The following is a 22666-nucleotide window of genomic DNA, read 5'->3' as shown; positions in this document are numbered from 1 at the left end:
TTAAAAACAGAAATGTCTTTCGTTCCGTCTCTTACCTCCTCCAGTGTTTCATCTTGTGGCGTGGCGGCACTGTCGTCAGAGTCCTTCTGAGGGCCTTGCATTACATCCAAGTTCTTCCGGGGGCCGTCCCGGTTCTTTTTGTGCTTGTGGGCCAGCTTTTTGACGTGACCATCTGCCTTGCCAGAGCTGAGTCGCCTTACGGGGCTGGTCAGCCACTTCCTTAATGTGTTCCCAGGACGCTTGGGCCCCGGCGAACTGTGGGGCCCCAAGGTTTGGCTGGAGCCTGGCTGCAGGGTGTCGTTACTGGAGACGGACAAGGTATCTAAAGAAAAAACAAAAGAAGATGTTACTATATGGCAAATTCTACATTACAAATTAAGATAATCTCTTGATGCAAAACAATGCTCTAAATGCTGGGAAATTCCTGAGGAAGAAATTAAGTTAGGACAGGAATTCCTTTGACTCAATTTTAGTACCAAAACATCTGGTACCCTTTTATTCAAGAAAAAGAAAAACAAAACGACAACAACACAATCATTGAAATAACATGATGAGACTGGATTTTGCTAGAATTTTTATAGATGAGCCACAATGCTTCAGGGACAACGTTCTCGTGATGATTGTGGGTTTTTCATTGTTACTGTTTGAAAATAACTCCCAAGAAAATGTCACCCTCAGCGATTTCCTTATGTTTCTCCATACTAGTTACTCCTACTCCTTTCTTCAGTCTCTTCATTTGCAAAACCACGAGTGCGTTCTACACCCAAATAAACTCAAAATGTTCATGAAATAAGCATCTCTTAATATTGACAAAAATATATTATGAGGGCTCAGGCTTCCTTCTACATTCCAAAAACATGCACGTGATTGGTAGGGTGAATGCTGGTTTGTCCATGCGTGTCACGCGATTGGCTGGCGACCAATTCGGGGTGTACCCCGCCTACTGCCCAGTCAGCTGGGATAGGCTCCAGCACGTCCGCGACCCCCGAGAGTATGATGAAGTGGTTTGAGAAATGGATGGAGGAGTGGATCAACATTATCCTGATTTCTAAGCCGAACCAGAACTTAATCACATACAGGCTTTTTCTCTTGGCATGAGATCTCAAGAGAAGTTGCAAAAGTAACGTGTTTATGGGGGCTGCCGCTGACTCAGAGACGACGCCTACATCAATGTTTAGACGGTTGACGTCATGTGCCATTTCAAGTTGTTGAACATCTTGAATAGCCAGTGGGTATTTAACCATTTGGATGCTTTGCAGGAGCTCAACACTTTAAAGGAAGACTTATTCATGTCTAACTAAACGCATCTGTCAAGGATTTAGCCATGTGATACAGGCTGTAAGTCTCATTAAAGAGGGCGGGAGGCGAAATACTGCCTTTCTTAATTGGACCAGACTTTAACATGGCCTTTCATAGTTGAGCATTTATAAGCCTACGCCTGTGATAAATGCAGCTAGATGCCAAGGTTGCAGCCGTTCTGCCTTGAAGCAGAATTCTTTTTGCTGTTGGTATGAAGCATGTGTTTTCACAACACGTGCATGAGGATCTTAACAGAAGAATAGCATCAATTTCAGAATTATGAGAATTCAAACTAAATCTTGTCTTTGAAAGGCTCCTTATTTGGACTGAGACCATTGTGTCACTATGCTAATCATTATACTACACTAATTTTGCTTAACTTTGCTTTTGAATGAGCTGTTTTCAGTTTTAGTCATCATGAGCATTACCAACTATTGAAGGCTATATTAAGAAGAAGAATCACAAGTATAAATAATTCATACATGCACGTTTTTACATGAAAGGTGAGAGAGGCAAAATACAGTTTAATTTGAGTGTCATTTCAAGCCGAGATACTTAAGAAAAAGTTCAGAGACCAAATACTCATATTCTGCTTAAATTAAAAACATGTAGGTTTGACTTTAAAAGATGAATAACAAATAAAAAAACAATAGAACAATTTAGCTTTTATTTCCAGGTATTGTTTTCAATCTGGATCAAACTCACAAAAGATAGCAATTTTTTTCAATGAGATCAAACGTACCTAAACTATTGACTTGCAAACGCCGTGTATCAAAACATTAATTAAAACCTGCTAGACATTTATCAGCAATTCAAATTATTATTGTTTTATTTCCAAAAGTCCTGAATGATAAACACACTTCTTGTATAACGTTATTACTTTCGAAAAGAAGTATGCTCAGTTTGCTTAATAGGTAATAACTGAACTACCCAAGTATTCCAAGAGCAACGTAAATGGGTGAAACATAAGGTTAGCAGCCTTGACACATTCCTGCCAAGTGGAAAATAACCCCCAAAGACACACATATACACAAAGAGGTCTAGAACTTTGCCCTTTGACCTGTGCAGGGTCTTGAATGTTACGACACCTTGAAACAGTTGCTTGACCCGGACGAATAATTTCTCTAAATTGTCATCACCGTTATTTATTTATTTATTTATTCGTATGTTATTCATTCAACAGTATAATGCATACATTAAAGCGAGAAGTGCACAACCATGAAGGTGTACACTTTTGTCCTGATTCAAATTAAGTCTGCCTTCTACCTAGTGCAGTGCGATTCTAATTTATTTTTCCATTTAGAATCTTTAAAAATGAGCAATCTCAAATGAAATCATTATTACAATGATCATTTAATTTAATTATAATTTAATTACCTTAATTATTTGCACCCCAAATTTAAACACCATCAGGTTTAGGCAAGTAGATTACTACTTAACCCCAACCAGCTTCATCAAGATCATGTTTGTGTTTGAAGAAAAGGGGAGGGGAGGGGCTGGTGGGTGTAATCTGAAAAGTGGCCACGTATTTGCAGGAACATGCCTGAGATTCCAGAAGTGTCACCAGTGCAGCATCTTTAGTGTGGTCTATTCATCTCCCGGAGATGTGGTAGAAACATAAACATTAGGGTGGAGGAACAGAGAGTGGGGAAGTTCTGCTGGTTAGCCTGGCTCTCTCTCGCACTAGAAATGAGGACAATGCCAAGAGGCTCTCGCCACCAAGAGCCACATTTAGGAAGGGTGTGGAGTTGGCATGCTAGATAAGGGAGTGGACACAGCATTCGCATAAAATAGCATTTTTGGACAAATAATCTCCAAAAAGCATTTTCTTTTCAGTTTCCTACTACCCCTTGGATTCAACAATATCAGACACTATCTTCTGACCCAGTCTGCTCTTCATATTAAAAACCGATCTTGCTTAATGCCTCAAATCTTGACAACTTAGAAGCAAACATTGTTCATATGCATGAAACTACAGCAAAAATAAAGCCTCATGTCACATCTAGTAGACAAAAACACCTTACCCAAGTCCAGCAACCAGAACTTGCAGTTATGCGAGTGTCCTTCCTGTGCTTTATCCATGGGGCTAAACGGGTGCAGAGACACTAAAGAGTGGATTCCATGGGCCATGTCAAACAAATATCAAGCCTCAGGAATTCCTTCTTGAAACAATCCCTCAAACCATCTCTGCAGAAAACCACTACAATACCCTGTAAAGCAGATAAAAGCTTTTCTTTCCTGCATATGTGCACTGAATAAGCACAAAGTCCAGAGTGAAAAGGAAAAATTGCAGCATGAGAGTTTCTCTTTGCCGCCCTCTCTCCCTCCCTCACAAGTGGGTTGCTATAAGGATAGCGGGCAAGCCTCCACCGTACACGTTCCAAGGAAGCGTCTGGATACATGCTGTGCATCTGCCGTATTACCCTTTGCAGGCGCACCCACTCACTTTGAGGGGGCGGGTGCATATTTTAGAGGCATGAGGATGCACAGAAGTTCTACAACATGCCTTGAAACAAATATTGATGCGGTTATGAAATGGAAGCAAAACTTTGGTGAAAAATGTGTGCGTCATATTTGATTGTTACCTACTGCAAACTTTTCTTTTAACTCTTGCAGCTGAAATTTTGGCCAGTAACTCATTCACTACCATTGACGGTTATAGACATGAACAATTACTTGGATTGGCAATGAATGAGTTAAATGATGGCTTGATGAACCTTAGAGGATGTATTGTGAGTACCTCGGACACATAAACAATCAGAGATTCACTTTTGAGTGAAGCTGACCAGTTTTGCTCTTCAAAGCACATCGTGTACAAGGACTACCTTTGTTTTTCAACTGTGACTCCCAACAGTTAGTCCCTACTTCCAGGAATAGATGAGATTTCCTTCTCTAATCCCCTGAAACCCGTCACACTCGTGTCATTTGGGACAAATTGGCTTTCTTGGTGGTCGGCGAATACAAAGGAATAATGAAGTAGCAAAGACCATTTGTCATCCTTGTCTAATTCTTCCACCATTCCTGAGCATTCCCTGCAGAGAGAAGCCCTTTTCATCACTCCTTCTGAGCACACAAAACATACAAGCAGGCTCCAAACATGACCTTCTGCCAGTTAAAAAAAAAAAAAAAAAAAAAAACAAGACGAGAACTGCTATAAAATATGCACTCTCCCCTTCCTGGGCTGCAAAAGCCAAGCTGTGACTTCCAATATCATTTATTTCATCACATGAAACCCCAAAGAAAATATTTGTAAGCCATATTGCCATAGAAACAAGCTGCCTTGCACTCACCCACACTTTAAGACTGGAGAGATGCTTTAATGGTTAGATCAGTGAATGTTTATGCTACACTGTAAGCAAGGTGCAGATTTATGAGCAATGACATCCACGAATGTTTAGGCATAGTTGACTTAATAAAGCACTGTTATGTTATAGTTCAATTTCCAACAGTTACTACCACCTTTTGTAATGTTGTTTTATTAATATGGGCAGAACATAAAATAAAAAAATAAAAAAATAATAAAATAAAATAAAATATTGCAGCAGGGGTGTCAAACGTGTGGTGCGCGGGCCAGAACTGGGGTTCCACTAATATACTCGTCCGACCCGCATGAAATATTTTGGGGTGAATGTGGCTCGCAAACTAAAATGAACGTCAACCTTGCATTGCAGTCTAGTTATTGGTTTACCGTTTCACTTTCTTACAACACAACACGTTAGACAAAATACAATTACTCTTCCATTTTACCAGGAGTCAAGATGTATAACAGCCTTGTCCTACCTTTGTGGTTGAAGAGCCCTTCCATCTCCATGGATGACCTGGAGTGCGCGATACATAGCATGGAGCAGGGGACGATGCCCTCCTGGGCTGGAGAGCGGTCCGTGGTCCGCACCAGGCACCAGTCTGGCTTATCGTGGAGTCGCTCCAGGACCTCGACCGTTTGACCTCGTCTCACTGTCAGCTCGCCGCTGCTGCCTCCATTGCTCCCCACAAAGTCATGGATGACTACAGTCAGCTCGCAACCGCCCGACAGCTGAAAAAGAAAAGAGGTTTTCATTTCTGAAGAGTACAGTGCGGCAGCCAAAGTAAAGAGTTTTGGTTTCAGTTGAAAAAACACTTTTGTTTATAACCAGCATTTTAATCACTGCTAACAATAAGTCAGCACATGATTAGCACCAGGTTTTAAACAGGAAATATGATGAATCACTTTAAATATTTCTTTTTATTCACTTGCAGCATGTCACTGAATATAGACTTTTGCATTATAAACATTGCTGTTGCTGATAATTAGATATAGCATTTTATGATTCCAAGAATTTTATATAATATTTAATAACAATTAGCATTAAAAAAAAATCACTGAACAAAATACCATTCAGATTTTTACCATTTTTTAAGCTGCAAGTTTGTGTTTTCTTTTGATTTTAGGATGCTGTACGGCGTAAAATAGAGAAATGTTAAAATAATTGCTTGCACCACAATATGAGACAATATTTATAATATTGTGTAGTGGTCAATCTGAAAATACACTTAGTTATAATGTTAGATACACCTGACATCGTTCAATAGCAATCCTGTTTTAATGAACAATAATGCTTCACTTTGTCAGAGGTAATACATTATAATCTAAGAGTTTATTATTGTGATTAAAGTAGTTTAAAACTGCACATTTTAAACAACTCTATGTATGATGCATTCATTGCTGTTCTACAACAATGCATCAAACAGACTATGAACAAGATATTCATCAGATATATTGTGAATCAATCATTAATTTTTATTGCCATCTTTGTGTTTTCTGTTTTACATTGGAGTAGGTATGCCTTGCTGTGGTCAGCAAGTTTATACAATAAAATCTTATGTATAATAAGACATTCATGTGTCATGCGCTTATAACGCTACATAAATGCACAAAACACTAAAGAACACATGATGACTGAATGAATGATTCCATTTTGATTTTTAACATACCCTTTGGTAGTGTGGTAAAGCCAGCGAGCTGAGAAGCTGAGAAACTGGATGTGCGATCCTTTCCTCCAATTTCTCCATTGTTTTCCACTCCCTCATTGTGAGAAAAGTCCCCAAAGTTTCGGACTGCGCAACCAACTAAAACTGCCTTAATACCACTGAGAGCCTCACACGATAAGTCGGCAAAGAAAAAAAATATATTTAACTTCCACTGGGAAAAATAGAGCAAAATGTCAATCGATTCTTGATCCACAGTCAACAACGCCTTCCAATTTAAGAGTCAATAGAGCTCTATTGAAATGTGAATCATCCTTCACCACTGAGCTATTCAGTAGATAAAATCCATCAATGCCTTCTCCAAAGTCTTACTAATAGCAGTTCAGCAACAAAAATATCACACGAACTCTGGGGTTGTCTGCAATCTCTCTCTGTTAGAAGCCAAGCGGGAGAGTGAAAGCGGTGAGAACTTAAAAGGGTTCTTTCCTGTCTGGCATAGAGGCGAGCATCCTCTGCGAGTGGGAGGCTGAAGCAGCTGACAAGTCAATCACTAAAGCGGATGCACACAGGAACACGAGCCTTCGCATACAAAAAAAATAGTACACAAACACACCAGTGTCACCGCCTCCTGAATGAGAGGTTTCACACAGAATCCTCACAGAGAGCCAGAGAGATAAAGAAGCATTCAAAACCAGGAAATTGACCGGGAATATCTATTTGCAAGTGGTATCGTGCACATTTAATAGTTGCATTCATATGAACTGAACACTTCATACAATGATGGGGTCTTATAAAATACTGGAAAATGGAATGAGTCTTTAAATATTTATCTGTTCATTTCTATTTAATTGTCTTTTTCTTAAAGCAGGGGAAAATAAGGACAGATAAGCCTGGCTTCATTTTACAATCTATCCAACTTTAAAAGTATAGAAATATTATTATGTGGTTGTGCGCATGCGCTTGTTAGGTTTGCTCATACTGAGCGTAGGAGGATGGGCCTTCTGTGGTGCTATTACCAGATATAACCAGTGCCGACTGTCCCTGCTTCCAGAGAATCTCTTACACAAACTTAACTGCACGCACACATGCACACACACTGACTGCATTAAATCAGTCAGATGGATTGTCACGCAATACTTCTGAAGGAAACTCGATGAAGAAAGATGATTTCATGTTTACAGGCTGCAGTATGCAAGTGAATGGTGTGGGTGTCAGGAATAAAATTTTCCTTTTGTATGGTTACTCATATGCTTAAAAATAAGGAAATCTTGCTGCACAAACGGTTGAGCAACTCATGACTGTATCGAACATTTTAAGCACAAACAAAGTCCAAAATTAAAGTGAAAGATAGCAAAGGGGACTCAAGGCAGCCAACCGTACGACAAATAGACAAACGAGCATTCACACCCCCACACAAACGTGTTCTTTGTTATTTTTCCACAATTTTTTATTAGTGCTACTGGGGCGACATAAGACCACACACTTTTTCACTTAATGTATGAAAAAAAGCTATTTTAAACAGGGACACAATTTAAATTATTTTATTTTTTTATAATACATGTTTTAATGCATTTATAAAATATCCACTATTTTAACCCAGTGCAATGGGCTCTCTTGCATAAAAATTACCATTAGAGGATTGCAGAAAATTGCTGAATAAAAAACCAAAATTCAATATTTGAAAAATGATTCAAAATCCACAAATTCACTCGCGTTGTAGTTTTACGGCAGTGTAAGCCCAGTAAGTGTGCAACTAAGACACGTTTGCCATCTAGTGATGATAGACAATATTATGCCTTAAAAACTACTCTCCACCCTTGGATAATAATAAAAATAATAATCATAATTAAAAAAAAATGGAGGCAGGGAATTAATCAAGGGGCCACTCAGAGTCTGCCCACGGGCTGCCAGTTTCTCGTCCCTGGCATACGGTCAACAAGTGTGTGTGTGTTTTTATACGTGTGTACGTGTGTGTGTGTTTCTTTACCTTATCACTGTCCAATGTGTTCTGGGATGTCCTTGAAGCAATTGAGATGGTGTCCGGTTGACTGCTAGCATCTCCTTGGCTATCTAGCTCTTCTCCGTCTCTGCAGGTGGACAAAGAGTACAGTGTTCATTTTAGATGGAGCTGTGTTAACTGGATGCCACAAGAGAATACACTTGCTCTTTTAACGAGGACAACAAACAAGTGATGCTCTGTTACTTACCGTCTGCCTTTATGTTTGGCGGTGGTGGCTTTGGGGATGTGAATGGGCTCCTTCAGAGCACCACGCAGATGGACCGTTCGCTCCTGAATGACCTCACGAATGTGTTTGATCCAGTCTTGCTTGTTTTCAATGCTTGACGCCTGGAACAAGACATCCACAATTGGAAGACATCAATTTGTAGATAAAAAATGAGCTGGAAAAAGCATGATGAGATGAAACCAGGTGGCTTGACGAATACATTTTTTTTGTATGAAAGTACAACGAGGTAATGATGATCCTGTCTGCCAAAGCCCACACTTCAAATACATATATTGTCAACGTCTAATTTCTGTCAATGACGCATCCTGATCTCCCTCCTTCACTTTGACACCAGTCACACTGAAGTGGCAATGATGACACATTACATAAGGAGCAGATTTGGATCGTCATCATGAATTACATAACGAGACACATAGAAAGACAGACACCTACTACATACTGTGTAATGTTAGGAATAAAAAAATGAGCAAACGGCTTTGGAGGCGCAACACAAGATATACGTAGACTTCAAACACGTAACTGTGGACGAAAGCAGTATGTAGAAATGACTCTCATTGCATGCAAGCTGTGTAGTATGTCTCTTGTTTGCTGCCTCACCAAATGTGATTGTGAAATATCAGTGGCAAGAACACAGAGAGGAACAGAAAGCAGCTCTGTACCTCTAGTGGCAGTGCTAGGAATTGTTTGTGATTTAGCGGGGGTGGACCCGAAGCAAAAAGTTGCTCAGGACATGATGTTCTCATGAGAATTTTGTAGGGAAAAGCAAGTAGGCCAAAAATATGTTTTAGATGGGTATACGGTACAGTACAATATGGATCCCTTATGTAGAGGAGATTGGAGCTTGAGGGTCACTTTTTACATGTTTATATATTTCTTTGACTCAATACATCATAAACAAAATGTGTCCCAGATGAAATAACCAAGTTTCAGGTATATATTCTGCACTCATGTCTAAGCAATTTAATAAAGAATCCCATCGGGTAAATTCACGATTGTGTCACTGATGTCACACTGAATTTTGCGACTAATAAAACAAGGACACAATCAAATCACACACTTTGACTTCAAAGAAAACTGAGCTACTGCTGTCCCAATGTTTAAAAATAATGTAAGTTATAAAAGATATAGAAGACATTTTTATTTATTCATCAAACCCTCTTGTACAAACACCTACTTTGGAAGTAGTTGAAATAAAAACATTAAAAATCAGCATTTTCTTTCTGCCGTTACCTTGAGCACGATTTTATTGTCCGAGGTCGGGGTTCTGCCCACCCAAAGGGCAAATTTACAAGGATCCCCCTCCACGTGCTCTGTGACTCCGAGCTCCGACGTCTGCGGATGTGAAAACCACATAGAACACATATAAAAGCTTGCAATAACACACCGTATAGAAAAAAAAAACATAGTCCAAACATGAATGCGCAAAATACTCACAAATAGCTTGCTCTTATAAAGGTATTTGCTATGTCCATTTGAGTCTTTCACTTCTTTACTGAAAACCAGTGACATCTCAAAGAGGAAAAGATGTCGGTCACGGCCCTTCCGGATCAATGTTTTGGGATCCCAAACCTGGAAGGACTCCTGAAGAATCAGTTCTCCTTGGGAGTCAATGTTCCCGTCAAACCCTGAGGCAACAACACAAAAGGCAGAGTATTATTCTGTGCTGTACAAATATGCGGGTGGCATGTTGAATGATACTGGGTCACAGATAAACAAGTTGTGTTGACTGCTGAATGGCAGTGATGACATTTCAATGACAAAAAGAGCAATTAGTGGCAATAATAGACATGGATATGCTTTTTTGTCCATTTTGCACTACACTTAGCAAAGGACAGTGTCCCATAAACCACCCCATTCATTATAAATGTGCGTGTGTGTGAGTTTATACCCACCATCCAGCATTGATAGGTGCATGGCATCGTTGGCTCTTTTGGGGACACTTAGCATCACCTCAAGACCATCCTTGATCTCCCCTTTTCCTTCCTCACAGCATGTCAATAGCTCCTAAACACACACACAAACCAATATAAATGAATACAGAGGAACCTCCAGTTACTAACTTTATTTGTAGGTCCTATGTCGACATGTTGAACTTTTGCTGAACAAATAAACAAAGTGCTAAACAGTCAGGAAGGATCTGAGAGAAATTGAGAGAAAGAGAAACTGCTAAAAAAAACATTTTAGGAAGTGCTGGTCATAAATGAGGGGAAAGATTAGCTCTGTGCTTTTCTCACATTTTCCCCCCATTCATTTGACTGGAAAACATTGCTGCAATCTCATTTTCAATTATAAACGGGCTCACAGAACCAATTAAGTTCATAACTCGAGATGCCACTGTTATGGAAATTATTACAAGTATTATTAGTTAGGTACTTATAAAAATGTGTTGCTCTACTGTACCTTAAGAAGCAGCTGGTACTTAGTAATTCTTTGAACCGGTTTGATCAAGTATGATGAGATGGAGTTGGCAAGACGATGCCTTTGCTGTATTTCCTGTAAAATGAAATAACACCAATTTGTCAAGTATATGCTATCTTTATGAATTTGATTAATTCACTTCATAAACGAGAAACCAATAAACAACTCTGAATTATATATTTACTTACATCAAAATATGGGCCAGCATGCTCCAAGATGAGCTGCGTGGAGTCGGGCTTGTTCTTACAGTAGTTCACGTACATCTGAAATTTGTCAGCCTGAGTGGGATAAAACAAACAAACAAACAAACAAACAAACAAACAAACAAACAAACAAACAAACAAACAAACAAACAAACAAACAAACAAATCAGGAAATCTTGGAAAAACATTTAATGTGTCATGTGTTGTATTTGTTTTGTTGTTGTGCTTTGCAAGTCAAAGATCTAAATAGCAATAGCAGCAGATAAATTTGTTACCGAAAAGTAGTCACTGGTCCATTTTGTGTGGATTTTTTTGTTTTTATTGTTTGCTGTTGTTGTAAAAAAATCCCAACTCACCCAGGTAACAAAACAATGACCCACATCCTCTGGAAGCTGTTCATATTTTTCCAACTCCTTCAAGAAGATGCTGTGCAGAAACAGACACATTGCTTCAATAGTGTTCTACCAGTCTGTAGTTATTACCTTAGATGATCAAGTAAAATCACTCAAAAAGACAATTCAGTATCTGACAGCCCACTGAATGTGTGTGCATATTTGCACAACACAAAATGTATACAATATATATTCATAATCTAGTCGAAGATAACTTCTCAACTGACTTGTGATGAAACTCGTAGAGGTCTTGCATGTTCCCAAAGATGATGTGCTCCTTGTTAACGATCCCTGGAGGAATCTCCTCCACTCCGCTGGTCATCTCCCACAGATATGTCTACAGGTCAGTATAGCTTATTAACATACTGTACATGGAACAGTAATAAATGCTTCCACTAGATTTAAATGCGAAATTACACAGTAGATGTATATAGCTAAAAGAATATAAGGTGTCTTTGGGGAATTAATCAGTGACTTACATCCATGCACTCACGCAGGTCTCTGACATAGGCTTTCTCTGTTTGAATCAGCTCGGCCATTATAAATCTAAAAAGGCAAAAACATTTATTTTGACATTCATTCTATTTGGTTGAAGAAATCATATGATTATGTGGTTTTGTTGTCATCTGTGGTGAAACCATATCATATGTATTACTTTGTTAGCAACATGATTTTAGTGATGGGAAAAAAACTAATCTTCAATTTTGCTTCATGAACTAGTTGATCTATCTTTTGATCCCTCTTGATGGCACTACTGGTTTTAATGAAGGGGTTTACCACAACGGGTTCATGAAGCAAATAGGAAGCTTCATTTTCCCATAAGTACTAGATTGTCTCTGAGGTGACCATATGAATCAACAGTTAGCTTTAACAAAATTATAGACTTTTTAATATTGTTGAGACAAATTAGGATCATGTGACTTAAACCTGAGACCACATTAAAGCCCCAAATACAATGAAATACATTTATTTAAAAAAATGATAAATTCATCATCATGAGATGATATACCATGTGCAAGTCTCACTCACTCTTTCCTCCTCGCAGACTTCCTCTTTTCCTCATTGAGTTCATGAGCAGCATCTCTCAACTTGACCTCTAAACCCGGAGCACTAGCTGGGATGATGTCCAGTTGTAACTCTTTACTCTGAAAACAAATAGACAGTGACTATTATGTCCTGCACAATGGCAATGGTAGCTTTTCACCACTCACCACATGTGTGGTGCGTTTGCTTTCTCTTCGCACTAGCTGATTAAAACACGCTCGCATTGAAAAAAGTTATTTAAGGCTACATTTTATAACATTTTATAAATCTGCCTGCTCACAAAATATACTAATATCACAAAAAACAAAGACAACTAAAATGTCTCTCCAAGGATCCAACACCTCTCTTGGAAACATTGAAAAAATATATGTCATCAGACCTCAACCCAAGGTCTTTATGCATTAGAAGATTTATTTCTGTTGATATCATTATTGGTGAAGACTCACTGCCTTGTTGGAGTCGGAGGAAATGCCGAGCGCCGATTCCAGGCAGGTCCTGTATTTGTCCATACGGAGAGAAAAGTCCCTGTAACGCTTGTCCACTGAGGACACCCATTTCTTTATCTCCAGGGCATGGGCGTGGCCTTTGTCACAAAAACCATCAGCCAGCTGGATCAACAGCTTTACACGCTCTTTGGTTTGCTGTCAATAGTGGCACATTGAGGGAGGGAAAGGTAGATAACACACAGGGGGAGAGAAAGGGAGAGTTGAGAATCAGTGACTGGCACATAAGCTTGTTCTCCAACACAATACCCGTGATACCTAAAATGGAAACAATATGCGACACAAAGAATGGGCCTCCCAGTTGAGTACGGGAGTGTGCAAACAAACGCACAAAAAAACCCTACAACTCATACTGTTCGTTGAACAAAAGTGGTTCTAAATCAAAGAAACAAATTTACACCTTAGCTGTGATCTGGAAGTCTTCATGCTCTTTCAAAAGCTCCTGTGTGTGGTGAATGCTGGAGCCAGTGGATGTGTGTGTGGAAAGGTAAAACTCCCCAGTGTCATGGATCCATTCCAAGGCCTGCAGAAACATACAGTCACACTTTAGTACAGTTACACTAAAGGGATTCTAGTTACATAAATTTGACACACCCTCTACTATCTCTGGCTATGTTTTCCCCAGCCTGTGAAATAAACATCCATCCATTTTCTATACTGCTTGTCCCCACGGGGGTCGCAGATGTGCTGGAGCCTATCCCAGCAGTCATCGGGCAGTAGGCGGGGGACACCCTGAACCGGTTGCCAGCCAATCGCAGGGCACACAGAGACGAACAACTGTCTGCACTCTCACTCACACCTAGGGGCAATTTGGAGTGCTCAATCGGCTTGCCAAGCGTGTTTTTCGGATGTCGGAGGAAACCAAAACTTTCGCCTGACCACGTTGTAGTAGTGACAGCCAAACACCACAAGAGGACGTTGTTATGTTACACACAAATTGATTTTAACAAGAAGGAAAGTCTGCCAATTACAGGTAACTGGGCTAAGGAGTTGCCCGGCTACGGCCAGCCAAAAATTAACTGTGTGAGATTAAGCAATAAATGACGAATAATTTGACATAACAATGCAAACTCTGTGGCCATTTTTACATGTTCAATTATGGTAGACAAAATAGTAGTTCTTCTTGGAGACACCACTCTTTGTCCCTTGCCTATAATCGACTTAGAATGTGAAGTTTTTGAACCATGTAATCATAGCTTTCTTTAAGACTGTCGTTGTTAAACATGTCTGCCAGTTTACACCACTTCCTGAATAAGAGAAGTATTATTACTGAGAAAAACAAACACTGCATTCCAAAAGAACGACAAAACAATGGAGGCTGAATGTCCTCTCAAAAAGGTCAACATATTGATCCATCAGTCTAAGTGTAGAAAAAGAAAGAATTTTAACCTCCGAGACTCAATGCCTGTTTGTGTCTACCTCGCTTCCTTTAAAAAAAAAAAAAAGATTTTAGCTGTGTTATGAAAATGCAATGAAATTTCCCATGGGTGGGTATGTTTGCCTAATTTTGTAATTCTCATTTCAGCTCTTAAAAAATATTATTAATATTGTTTTTATGTGAAATTGAATTGTACCTTTTGTCTCTTTAACCTGGAAAATAGAAAGTCATAAATCCTACATTTTTAAATGCCTCATTATTGACTTATTTATTTGGATAGAAGGGCTTTCACTTTAGACTCCATTTCTGAAAATGTAGTTTTTTTGGGGGTGGAGGGGGACAACAGAACGATTCCATGTACCATATACACGTAAGTCGCAGTTTTTTTTCATAGTTTGGCTGGGGATGCGACTTATACTCAGGAGCGACTTATGTGTGAGATTATTAACACATTATTATATTATTTTACATGTTATATTCACACTAAACCGCAAGACGGCGCTCTAGGCCTGCTTGTACTCCGGAGCGACTTACTACAGTCCGGAAAACACGTTAATATTCTTAGTGTCTAAAAGGTGTTTCATGGCTAACTGCACACTAAAGGAGCAGATTAAGGCACAATTTTCATTTTAAGAAGTGGCAATATACCCTCTGCTGACCATGGATAATTACATTTTAATTTAAGAAAGTACTATTGAACAATACCTTGGGATTAGACTGAATATTAAAAAACTTCAGGAGGGGAATGACATCATACAATCTAGCTTCCTTTTCCATTACTTTGAGTGTAACATGAGTTTAGTATAGTCACACACACTCAGAACGCAAATGCACAAAAACACACACCTGCTTGGCACTGCGTTCAAACACCACATATTGCTGGCACTGATCCAGCCTTCGCTTTCTCATGGTCCAGAAGTGGAGCACCCTGTTCTCTCTCTGCAGCAACTCATTCAGGATGTCTAATGAAAAACATGAACAAAACGTTTTGAGTTAATTAAACAACATCTGAAAGTGGTTGGTGGTTAAACAATTCTCTAAGAAAAAAAAATAAAGTGGCTTTTTGTGTATACTAAGGGCGCTAATCACAATACAATATTAGTTAGCCAAGCATTTGATTTTATACATAATCATTAATTTAACAATTAAGAAAAAATGGTTTACTAATTTCATTTATAAATTGACAATGAACTATGTAAAACGTATTTTGTCTCTGGTTTATTTATTGCAAATTTCATGATCTTTGAAAATTAGCCTGGAACCTTGTTCACAGTTTTCAGTGCAGTGATAAAATAAAAAAGGAAATGTTATTAAATCATTTCAATTGAGACTAGACTTTATTCACTTACTTTTAACCTGAGTTTCGGGCGCTTTGACGTGGGACAACATTCCGGGCATGTTAACACTGTTCCTGTGCAGGTACTTGAGGAACACATCTGCATTGCGTCGAGCCAGCGTGCAGGCCTGTAAGTAGTCACAGAGACAAAAGACTGAGTGACTGAGCATGCATCTGCTAGCAATGTGTGGTGCATTGTCCTGACAGAGACTTCTCACCTTGAGAAAGGCCTCTTTCTGTTCCAGATGTTTGCTGACCATGGGAGTGACGTGATCGGACTCACTGTTGGGGCCCAGTTTATCAGCACCACCACACCAGTCCTCTTCTCTCTTGTACTCCTGCTCCAGGCTTTCCAACACACTGCACACCTGAGATAATCATGCAACAAAAAAATCCCCATAAATCTGACTCTGCAGGCCAAGGCTTCTCCTCACACAGAAAATAAAACAAAGATACAAATATGTATTTAAGACAGCATTCAGCATACCTAGCAGAAACAGACCCACGCACATACTTACTTGTTCGGAAGTCTTATAGAAGGCCACAGAAGCATTAACCAGTTTGAGTCTGTCCTCCATTTTCAGCATCAGCTGCTGCCAGTGGTCTGCCACCTTCACATTCAATGTGCCCATGTGAGTGTTCTGTCAGCTAGAATTTTAAAATGCTCCTCTATCAAAAAGTGTGAGTGGAGTTAAAACCTTCTCGGCACAGTCTCGGATCATGTCCATGTCGTAGTGGTTAGCTTGAAGTAGACTCTCTGCTTTCTGCTGCACTTGAAGGGCACTCTGATGGGTTTTCTACATAAAAAAAAAAGTTTTTTAGTACAATACAGGAAATATAATGTGACTCAAATTACAGTGTGGGTGACACAGCACCACTGCTAGCAATCAATTATTACGCCACACTCAAGCTGATGGACATGTTGCTCCTCTAAGCCAGAATCACTCCCGACTGTATTCAGTTTTTAATGTTACCTCAATCGCATGTTGAAATTGTTCGTGTTCCTTCTGCAACTGTTCAGCTTCTTGTAACGAACTGGCCGTGATCAGTCCGGCGTTCAACATGGACTCACCATTACGGATCCAACCCAGCACCTAAATGACAGCACACCACATGTCTCAATTTCATCTATTTGCAGTGTGCTATCTACTTTTCACTTAGAAACCACTGTCACACTTTACCATGACCTCATTGTGCTTTTCATCCAACTGGGGGTGCCATAAACATAGTACAAAGAATCAATTTGAAACTTCTGGTTAAGGTGAGGAAGGGCACAACCATGTGACACAAACAGAACCATCACGGCAAGCTGGTACACTATCAATATTCTCAGTCATGGAATGTCATAGCAACATGAATGTCATCAAACCCGCTCGAAAGAGTTTGAAGCACTTGCTAGGTCCTTTCCCCAACTCAACCAGGAATTTGAAATAAATTGTTTGCTCCATGTTTGTGGCACATTTTTTTAATTTTTTTATTTTTTATAAGTGTGGCAGCAGTATGCTGCAGCAAAGCTGAAAAAGAGCACAGATCAAGAGAAGTGAACAATGTAGAATACTAATCATGGCGACATCACTAGTATGGAACATTCATGAGTGTGGCTGCAGCAATCTTGTTTAGTTTGTTGTCACGCTTTTCATGCATTGGCTCTAATCATAGTATCTAATGATATGGCCATAATTAACTTTTTTTTTAAAATCGTAACCCTGTTTTGAGCAGATATATGTATCATAACCCTGTTTTGAGTAGATATATGTAGTCAACAAACAAAGAAGCATTCACTTTCTCTTTGACTGACTCAGCATGCACACCTGCAGTGTGGACAAAGCTCACAACTGCGACTTGAACTTGTCTGGAAAAACAATGATGTAACACAGTTTAGACGCCTGTTTTCAGCTACTTTATCAGGCCAGTGTTTCCATTGCCATTTCAATGTCCTGAGGCAGGACATTTATGAATGTTAGCTGTTAAATATCTGAAATATCTCTGCACACGTGCTCCGCGTGCAGATTGCAACATTTAAGAAATTTATCAGACTACAACAAATTAACTCAATGCTAAACCCCATTTGTAAAACAGGGAGGGTTGGGTGGGTCCACAGTGATTTTTGGCTCTGAATGCAAAAAAAGAGGATAACGCATTCGTTGCAGTAACAATCTGTTTGAAGGAGAACATTAAGATTGTTTAAATATTTCAGACCATTGAGTGCTCAAGACTCAGCCATGCAGTACTCAATCTCTGTTACTTTATAAGAGACAGGGAGAGTGTGCGAGAGAGAGGGAGAAACAGAGAACATTGACGTGAGGTGAGTCATCAGCTGATGTCGTGTAGAGACAGAACCATTTTAGCATGCTGTGATATCAGAGTAAGCTGTGGCCTGACACGCTATGAAAAAGTTGTCAACTATATTTCCACCAGGTTTTTATTTAATTTATATTAATAAGAAACCAGCAAAATACTATTGAGATTATTCCCCCGCTACCAACTGCTTGTCCTTAATTTGCAGGCTGTACCTGTTTGACTTCAGCCTGAAGGTGTCTTAACTGAACACACTGCTCCAAATGTCTACGGTGCTGCTCGGCCGCCAGGTCCAGCTCCTGCTGCTTCTCATGGAGAAACTCCAGGAGATCCTGAACACGCGTGGCCATGTCTACATCTCGGTCACATAAGAGTTCTACACCTGCACAACAGACAAACATGCAGATAACATGTCAATAAAATAGCAAAACAAATTAAAATCATTACAATGATTTACAGGGACATTAATTCTTGCAAATTGCATAGCTGACCTGAGTAAACAGAAAATATGTGTAGGTAGTGATGGGAAAATGAAACTTCAAAATTCTTTATTAAGAAATTATATTTTTTGACTCCTCGAGACGACACTCTCAATATGAATATATCTGAAAGTACACTGACTTGACATTTCTTGAACCTCTTTCATGAAACAGTGCCATTTTGAGGAGTAAAAAAAATACAACTGCTTCATGAAGCATCTGGAACCTTAAACATAGGAAAATGAAATAAAATGTACCCTAATTAATGAATCAATAAAAAATGTATTGCACATAAAACCTAAAAATATACCTAAATAAATACTGGCAAAAAAAACTGTTCTAAAAGACTAAATGCAAATATATTGGGCTAATGAATAAATATAATTGCACTTAAACTTAACTTTACTTGAAATGTACTGTGGTGATGTTTTTAAAGCCTCATAACATACATCAACATTATACATTTTTAGTTCAGTGTTTCATGTGTACCATTGAAGTGAGTCGATATGGTGGTGCTCGTATCACACACTGTCATTGTCCAAAAACGTATTGTATTGGTGAAACAATGGTGCAGAGGAGAGCTGGAAAAGCGCTAGGGTAGTTCAAATGGTATTTTTACAAAAGCCTTCACTCACCCGACGCTTGGACCTCTGTAACGTACTGGAGCAGTTCCTGGCCTTGATGGATAACGTCAAAGGTCAGGTTGTTCATGGTGAGCGCCTTGTCTGCGTGATGCTGAAGCCTCTGCTCAGCCAGCGTCAGGTCTTCCGTGTCAAAGTCACTCATCTGCTGGGTCAGTTCCTCGTTCCATGACTCCAGGTCAGAGATGATCTAAGGTGGAAAGGAAGTAAAGGCTGTCAGAAAGTACAACAGCTTTTCATCAGGCTCTGAATCGTGGGCCAAATTTATAAATTGTTCTCCAGAACAATTTGTTCTTAAGTCCAAAGGTGCAGTTCCAAAAAGAATGTGGAATCCACCCTATATGTTTTCTTGAGAATACTCCACCGACTAAAATTTCTGTGATTCCACAATTGTATAATCGAATGGGATTTAACATTTACAGAATATTTTGACAAGCACCGACTTTAAATAGGCTGTGTATTTTACATGCACACAGTCAGGTATCTCAATTGTAACAGTACTTCTGTTTTGAAGAAAAACATTGAACCTAATTCCAGACGGCCACTGTCACCGCATAACGAAAAATGTGTGCTATAGTCAGGGATAATGTCTCACTCCGACGATTTGCAACTTGTAAAGCAGATGTAGTGAGATGTTAGTGCTTGTCTTAATCCCCACATGACTCATTACACAATGGACACCTTGGCCACAAGCAGATGCGTGTTTTAATGGTGTTCTGGTCCAACTCAAAAAGTTTACTCATCAGTATTTATATGATCACCATTATCATATTTTCTTTTCTTGCATAGTACACAGTATAGGCACTTGTTTTTTGGGCTCTTTTGTATCTAATGTCTACATATGATGTAAGGCAAATTGAAGGTATACATATTGCATATTATTGTGACACGTTAGAATAAAATTAAACATTTAAGAATGTGTCTATTTGCTTTATATGAACTTATCTCATGCAAATAACTGGATGTATGTGGACTATGTCATCTGTGCAGTACAGTATTATGAAAGATAGTAACTCTGAACTGCAGTAAAACCTGATGTGTGTGAAAGTGAATGGAAAATGCTTGATTGGAAGATGCAAATATTTGGATTCACCCACCGAGATGAACTCTGAATAATTTTGTGCTCCAGCCCGCTAGGAGAAAACCCTAAAAGTTACTTTCAATTTCACAAACAACTGAGGAGAAAACTTACCAAACTATCATCTACAATCCTCCTTCCTCTCTGCATACAGTTGAGTAAAACACCCTCAGCGGGCAAAAAGATCATCATTTGCTCTCTGTGCTATGAAGTCCAATCGAGAGAGGAGATAAAGCTTCTTAGCCTCTGCTTTCACAGCAGTGTGAGGGAATCATCTTAAGAGAAATCGCCATGAGGCAATGCATGTCTCACCTCAACACAGGCACACCCCCATTTGACGCAGGAGGGGAGTGTCTTTGTGTGTATGTGGGGTAGGAAGAAAACAAAATACGCCCCCGCCGTGCCCTGGATCTCTGCTCGATTAATCCCTTGTTGTGATTTTCAGGATTTCTATCTTGGATTTTTTTCAACCGTAAAAACCTAACATAGTGTTATGAGTTTCGCATTTTAAGCTTATCCTCAGTGTGCTGGGAGGACTTGGTCACTACCCTGGTTTCAGTTATGAATCTACATAATATAAATGTTTCACTTTTGTGTGAGTTCTAATTACATTTTGTGAGTAAGTGGGGACATTAAGAGCTCGATTATAACCCCCAAACAACTAAATAATGGCTTCTCACAGCAGGATTTTGAATATTTAACTGCATGACATAATAAGAAAAATAAAACTGTTTGGATGATTTAAGAAGGGGATAATTATAATCTTTTTTTTCCCCATTTCGCCTGTTTATTTGGTTCCTCTCCTGTTCAATAGAGCAGCTGAGGCTGTAGTAAAAATAAATAAATTTCATTATGAGTTTCCTCACATCTATGGCATCCCTCTCAAAGATGCGAAGCTGGAGAAAAAGTTCCAGTTTGATCTTCCTCTCCTGGAAAAGCTCCTCCATCTGGCCCTGGGCCTCATCCAGCTGCTGCAAGACGCTCTCGATGTGCGCCATGGAGCTGTTGTGTGGGGTCTTGTTGCTTGAGATGGCAGAGTCTCTGTGAACACAAATACAGTGAAGACAAGAACTTCAGATGCATTTAAGTACTATTAGTGCGTCTCTGTACAATAATGGCAGAAATGAATACATTTAATAATCTAATAAGAATTCCTTTAGCATATACATATAAGGATATTAGTATTTAGTTTTGAAGTGCAGATGCAACAGTTTCATATGTTTACAGTGTAGGAAAGTATCACCCATTAAACCTCAGACAGCTGGAGCAGTTAAAATGTGAGGAGTTGGACAAAATCCCTGTTGGCAGGTGCTATTATTGAGAGAGGGAATTTGTTTGACTGCATCCAAAAGGTTGGTCCACAAAACTTTATGCGAAAACTTTTATTTGTTTGATTTATTTAATTTACTTAAAAATAATCTGTGGAGGACCAAAAACAACAACAACAACAATTACAAGTAAAATGGTTATCTGCAGAAAAATATATTTTACACCACAACAAACTAGAAATTTATGTCACAAATATGGTTGACAAATATGTACAGTATATCAATTGCGGTTTATAGTGGTGTAGAATTCTGCTTTTCTATTGCTGTGACAAATAAAACCAAATTACTGCTCTCACTAAGATCCGATTTCCAAGGTACTGTGCACCACAGAAAACATCAGTTAATAAAGGTTATTATCATTTCAATGTATAGTCTGATTACATCTATACTGGATAACGCCGACTCGCAGTGACTGTGATGTCAAGTGCCACTCAAGTCTGAATGAACAATTTGTGCTTGAAACCTTATAGTGGCTCATGAGACATGCTCACCTGAGCTGTTGTATGAGGTCTTCACCTTCCTTGATAACATTGACAGTCGCTTGCAGGGTGGTCTGCTGTTGTTGACCAAAACGTTTGATCAAATCCTGCACTGCCTCCACAGACTCCGCGTACACATCGTCCAGCAATTCCTTCTGAAGCTCCTCCAACCATGTCCATAGCTAACAAGAAAGTCAAGCCAGTTAAAATGCATAGCCATTGACGCACAAGTAGTTGCTTTTGCAAACTTGCAAACAAGTGTGATGAAAACTAGAACCATATTGTACAATATGTACACAATTCAGTCTGTATTGTGGAGGTGTCAGTATAAACATTATGGTGGGTCAAACTCAATTACAAAGAGACTCAAACAGCCAAATGTACACATAAAAGATAAAGGAGGGGAATGTGAATCCCACTAGTTCTGCTCCACTCTGGTGTTTTGTCAGTGGTCATCTTTGTAACAGATTAGCCATCTGGGTGCTTTGGCAGGGCACATTAAAGCTCTGGCAAAGACATCCTGGTTGGCACCCGCTGCTTGTCTAACACCCACTATGCCTTCTCAAAATCTCATCAACC

The 22666-nt window shown here is 39.3% G+C and overlaps 1 protein-coding gene across 3 annotated transcripts in view; it reads right to left on the bottom strand.

The window, feature by feature from the left end:
- triob (trio Rho guanine nucleotide exchange factor b) overlaps window positions 1–22666 on the bottom strand; it is a 68068-nt gene that overhangs the window by 11312 nt on the left and 34090 nt on the right. For all 3 annotated transcript variants that reach the window (XM_088386293.1, XM_088386292.1, XM_088386294.1), the window contains 25 exons: window positions 22100–22269; window positions 21147–21321; window positions 19197–19392; window positions 18298–18464; window positions 16759–16878; window positions 16483–16581; window positions 16303–16395; window positions 16003–16152; window positions 15798–15912; window positions 15295–15410; window positions 13471–13593; window positions 13014–13208; window positions 12553–12668; window positions 12003–12069; window positions 11751–11860; window positions 11488–11557; window positions 11117–11206; window positions 10911–11003; window positions 10403–10514; window positions 9945–10135; window positions 9741–9842; window positions 8472–8611; window positions 8252–8351; window positions 5080–5332; window positions 36–322 (listed from right to left, as the gene is read on the bottom strand). In XM_088386293.1, the coding sequence (XP_088242419.1) occupies window positions 36–322; window positions 5080–5332; window positions 8252–8351; window positions 8472–8611; window positions 9741–9842; window positions 9945–10135; window positions 10403–10514; window positions 10911–11003; window positions 11117–11206; window positions 11488–11557; window positions 11751–11860; window positions 12003–12069; window positions 12553–12668; window positions 13014–13208; window positions 13471–13593; window positions 15295–15410; window positions 15798–15912; window positions 16003–16152; window positions 16303–16395; window positions 16483–16581; window positions 16759–16878; window positions 18298–18464; window positions 19197–19392; window positions 21147–21321; window positions 22100–22269 (3450 nt within the window). The remainder of the gene's footprint in view (window positions 1–35; window positions 323–5079; window positions 5333–8251; window positions 8352–8471; window positions 8612–9740; window positions 9843–9944; window positions 10136–10402; window positions 10515–10910; window positions 11004–11116; window positions 11207–11487; window positions 11558–11750; window positions 11861–12002; window positions 12070–12552; window positions 12669–13013; window positions 13209–13470; window positions 13594–15294; window positions 15411–15797; window positions 15913–16002; window positions 16153–16302; window positions 16396–16482; window positions 16582–16758; window positions 16879–18297; window positions 18465–19196; window positions 19393–21146; window positions 21322–22099; window positions 22270–22666) is intronic.

This window comes from Syngnathus floridae, chromosome 10, assembly GCF_059516105.1.
Source record: "Syngnathus floridae isolate MCC-2025c chromosome 10, RoL_Sflo_1.0, whole genome shotgun sequence".
In the NCBI taxonomy this organism is placed as follows: Eukaryota; Metazoa; Chordata; class Actinopteri; order Syngnathiformes; family Syngnathidae; genus Syngnathus; species Syngnathus floridae.
This window is presented reverse-complemented; position numbering and strand designations above follow the sequence as displayed.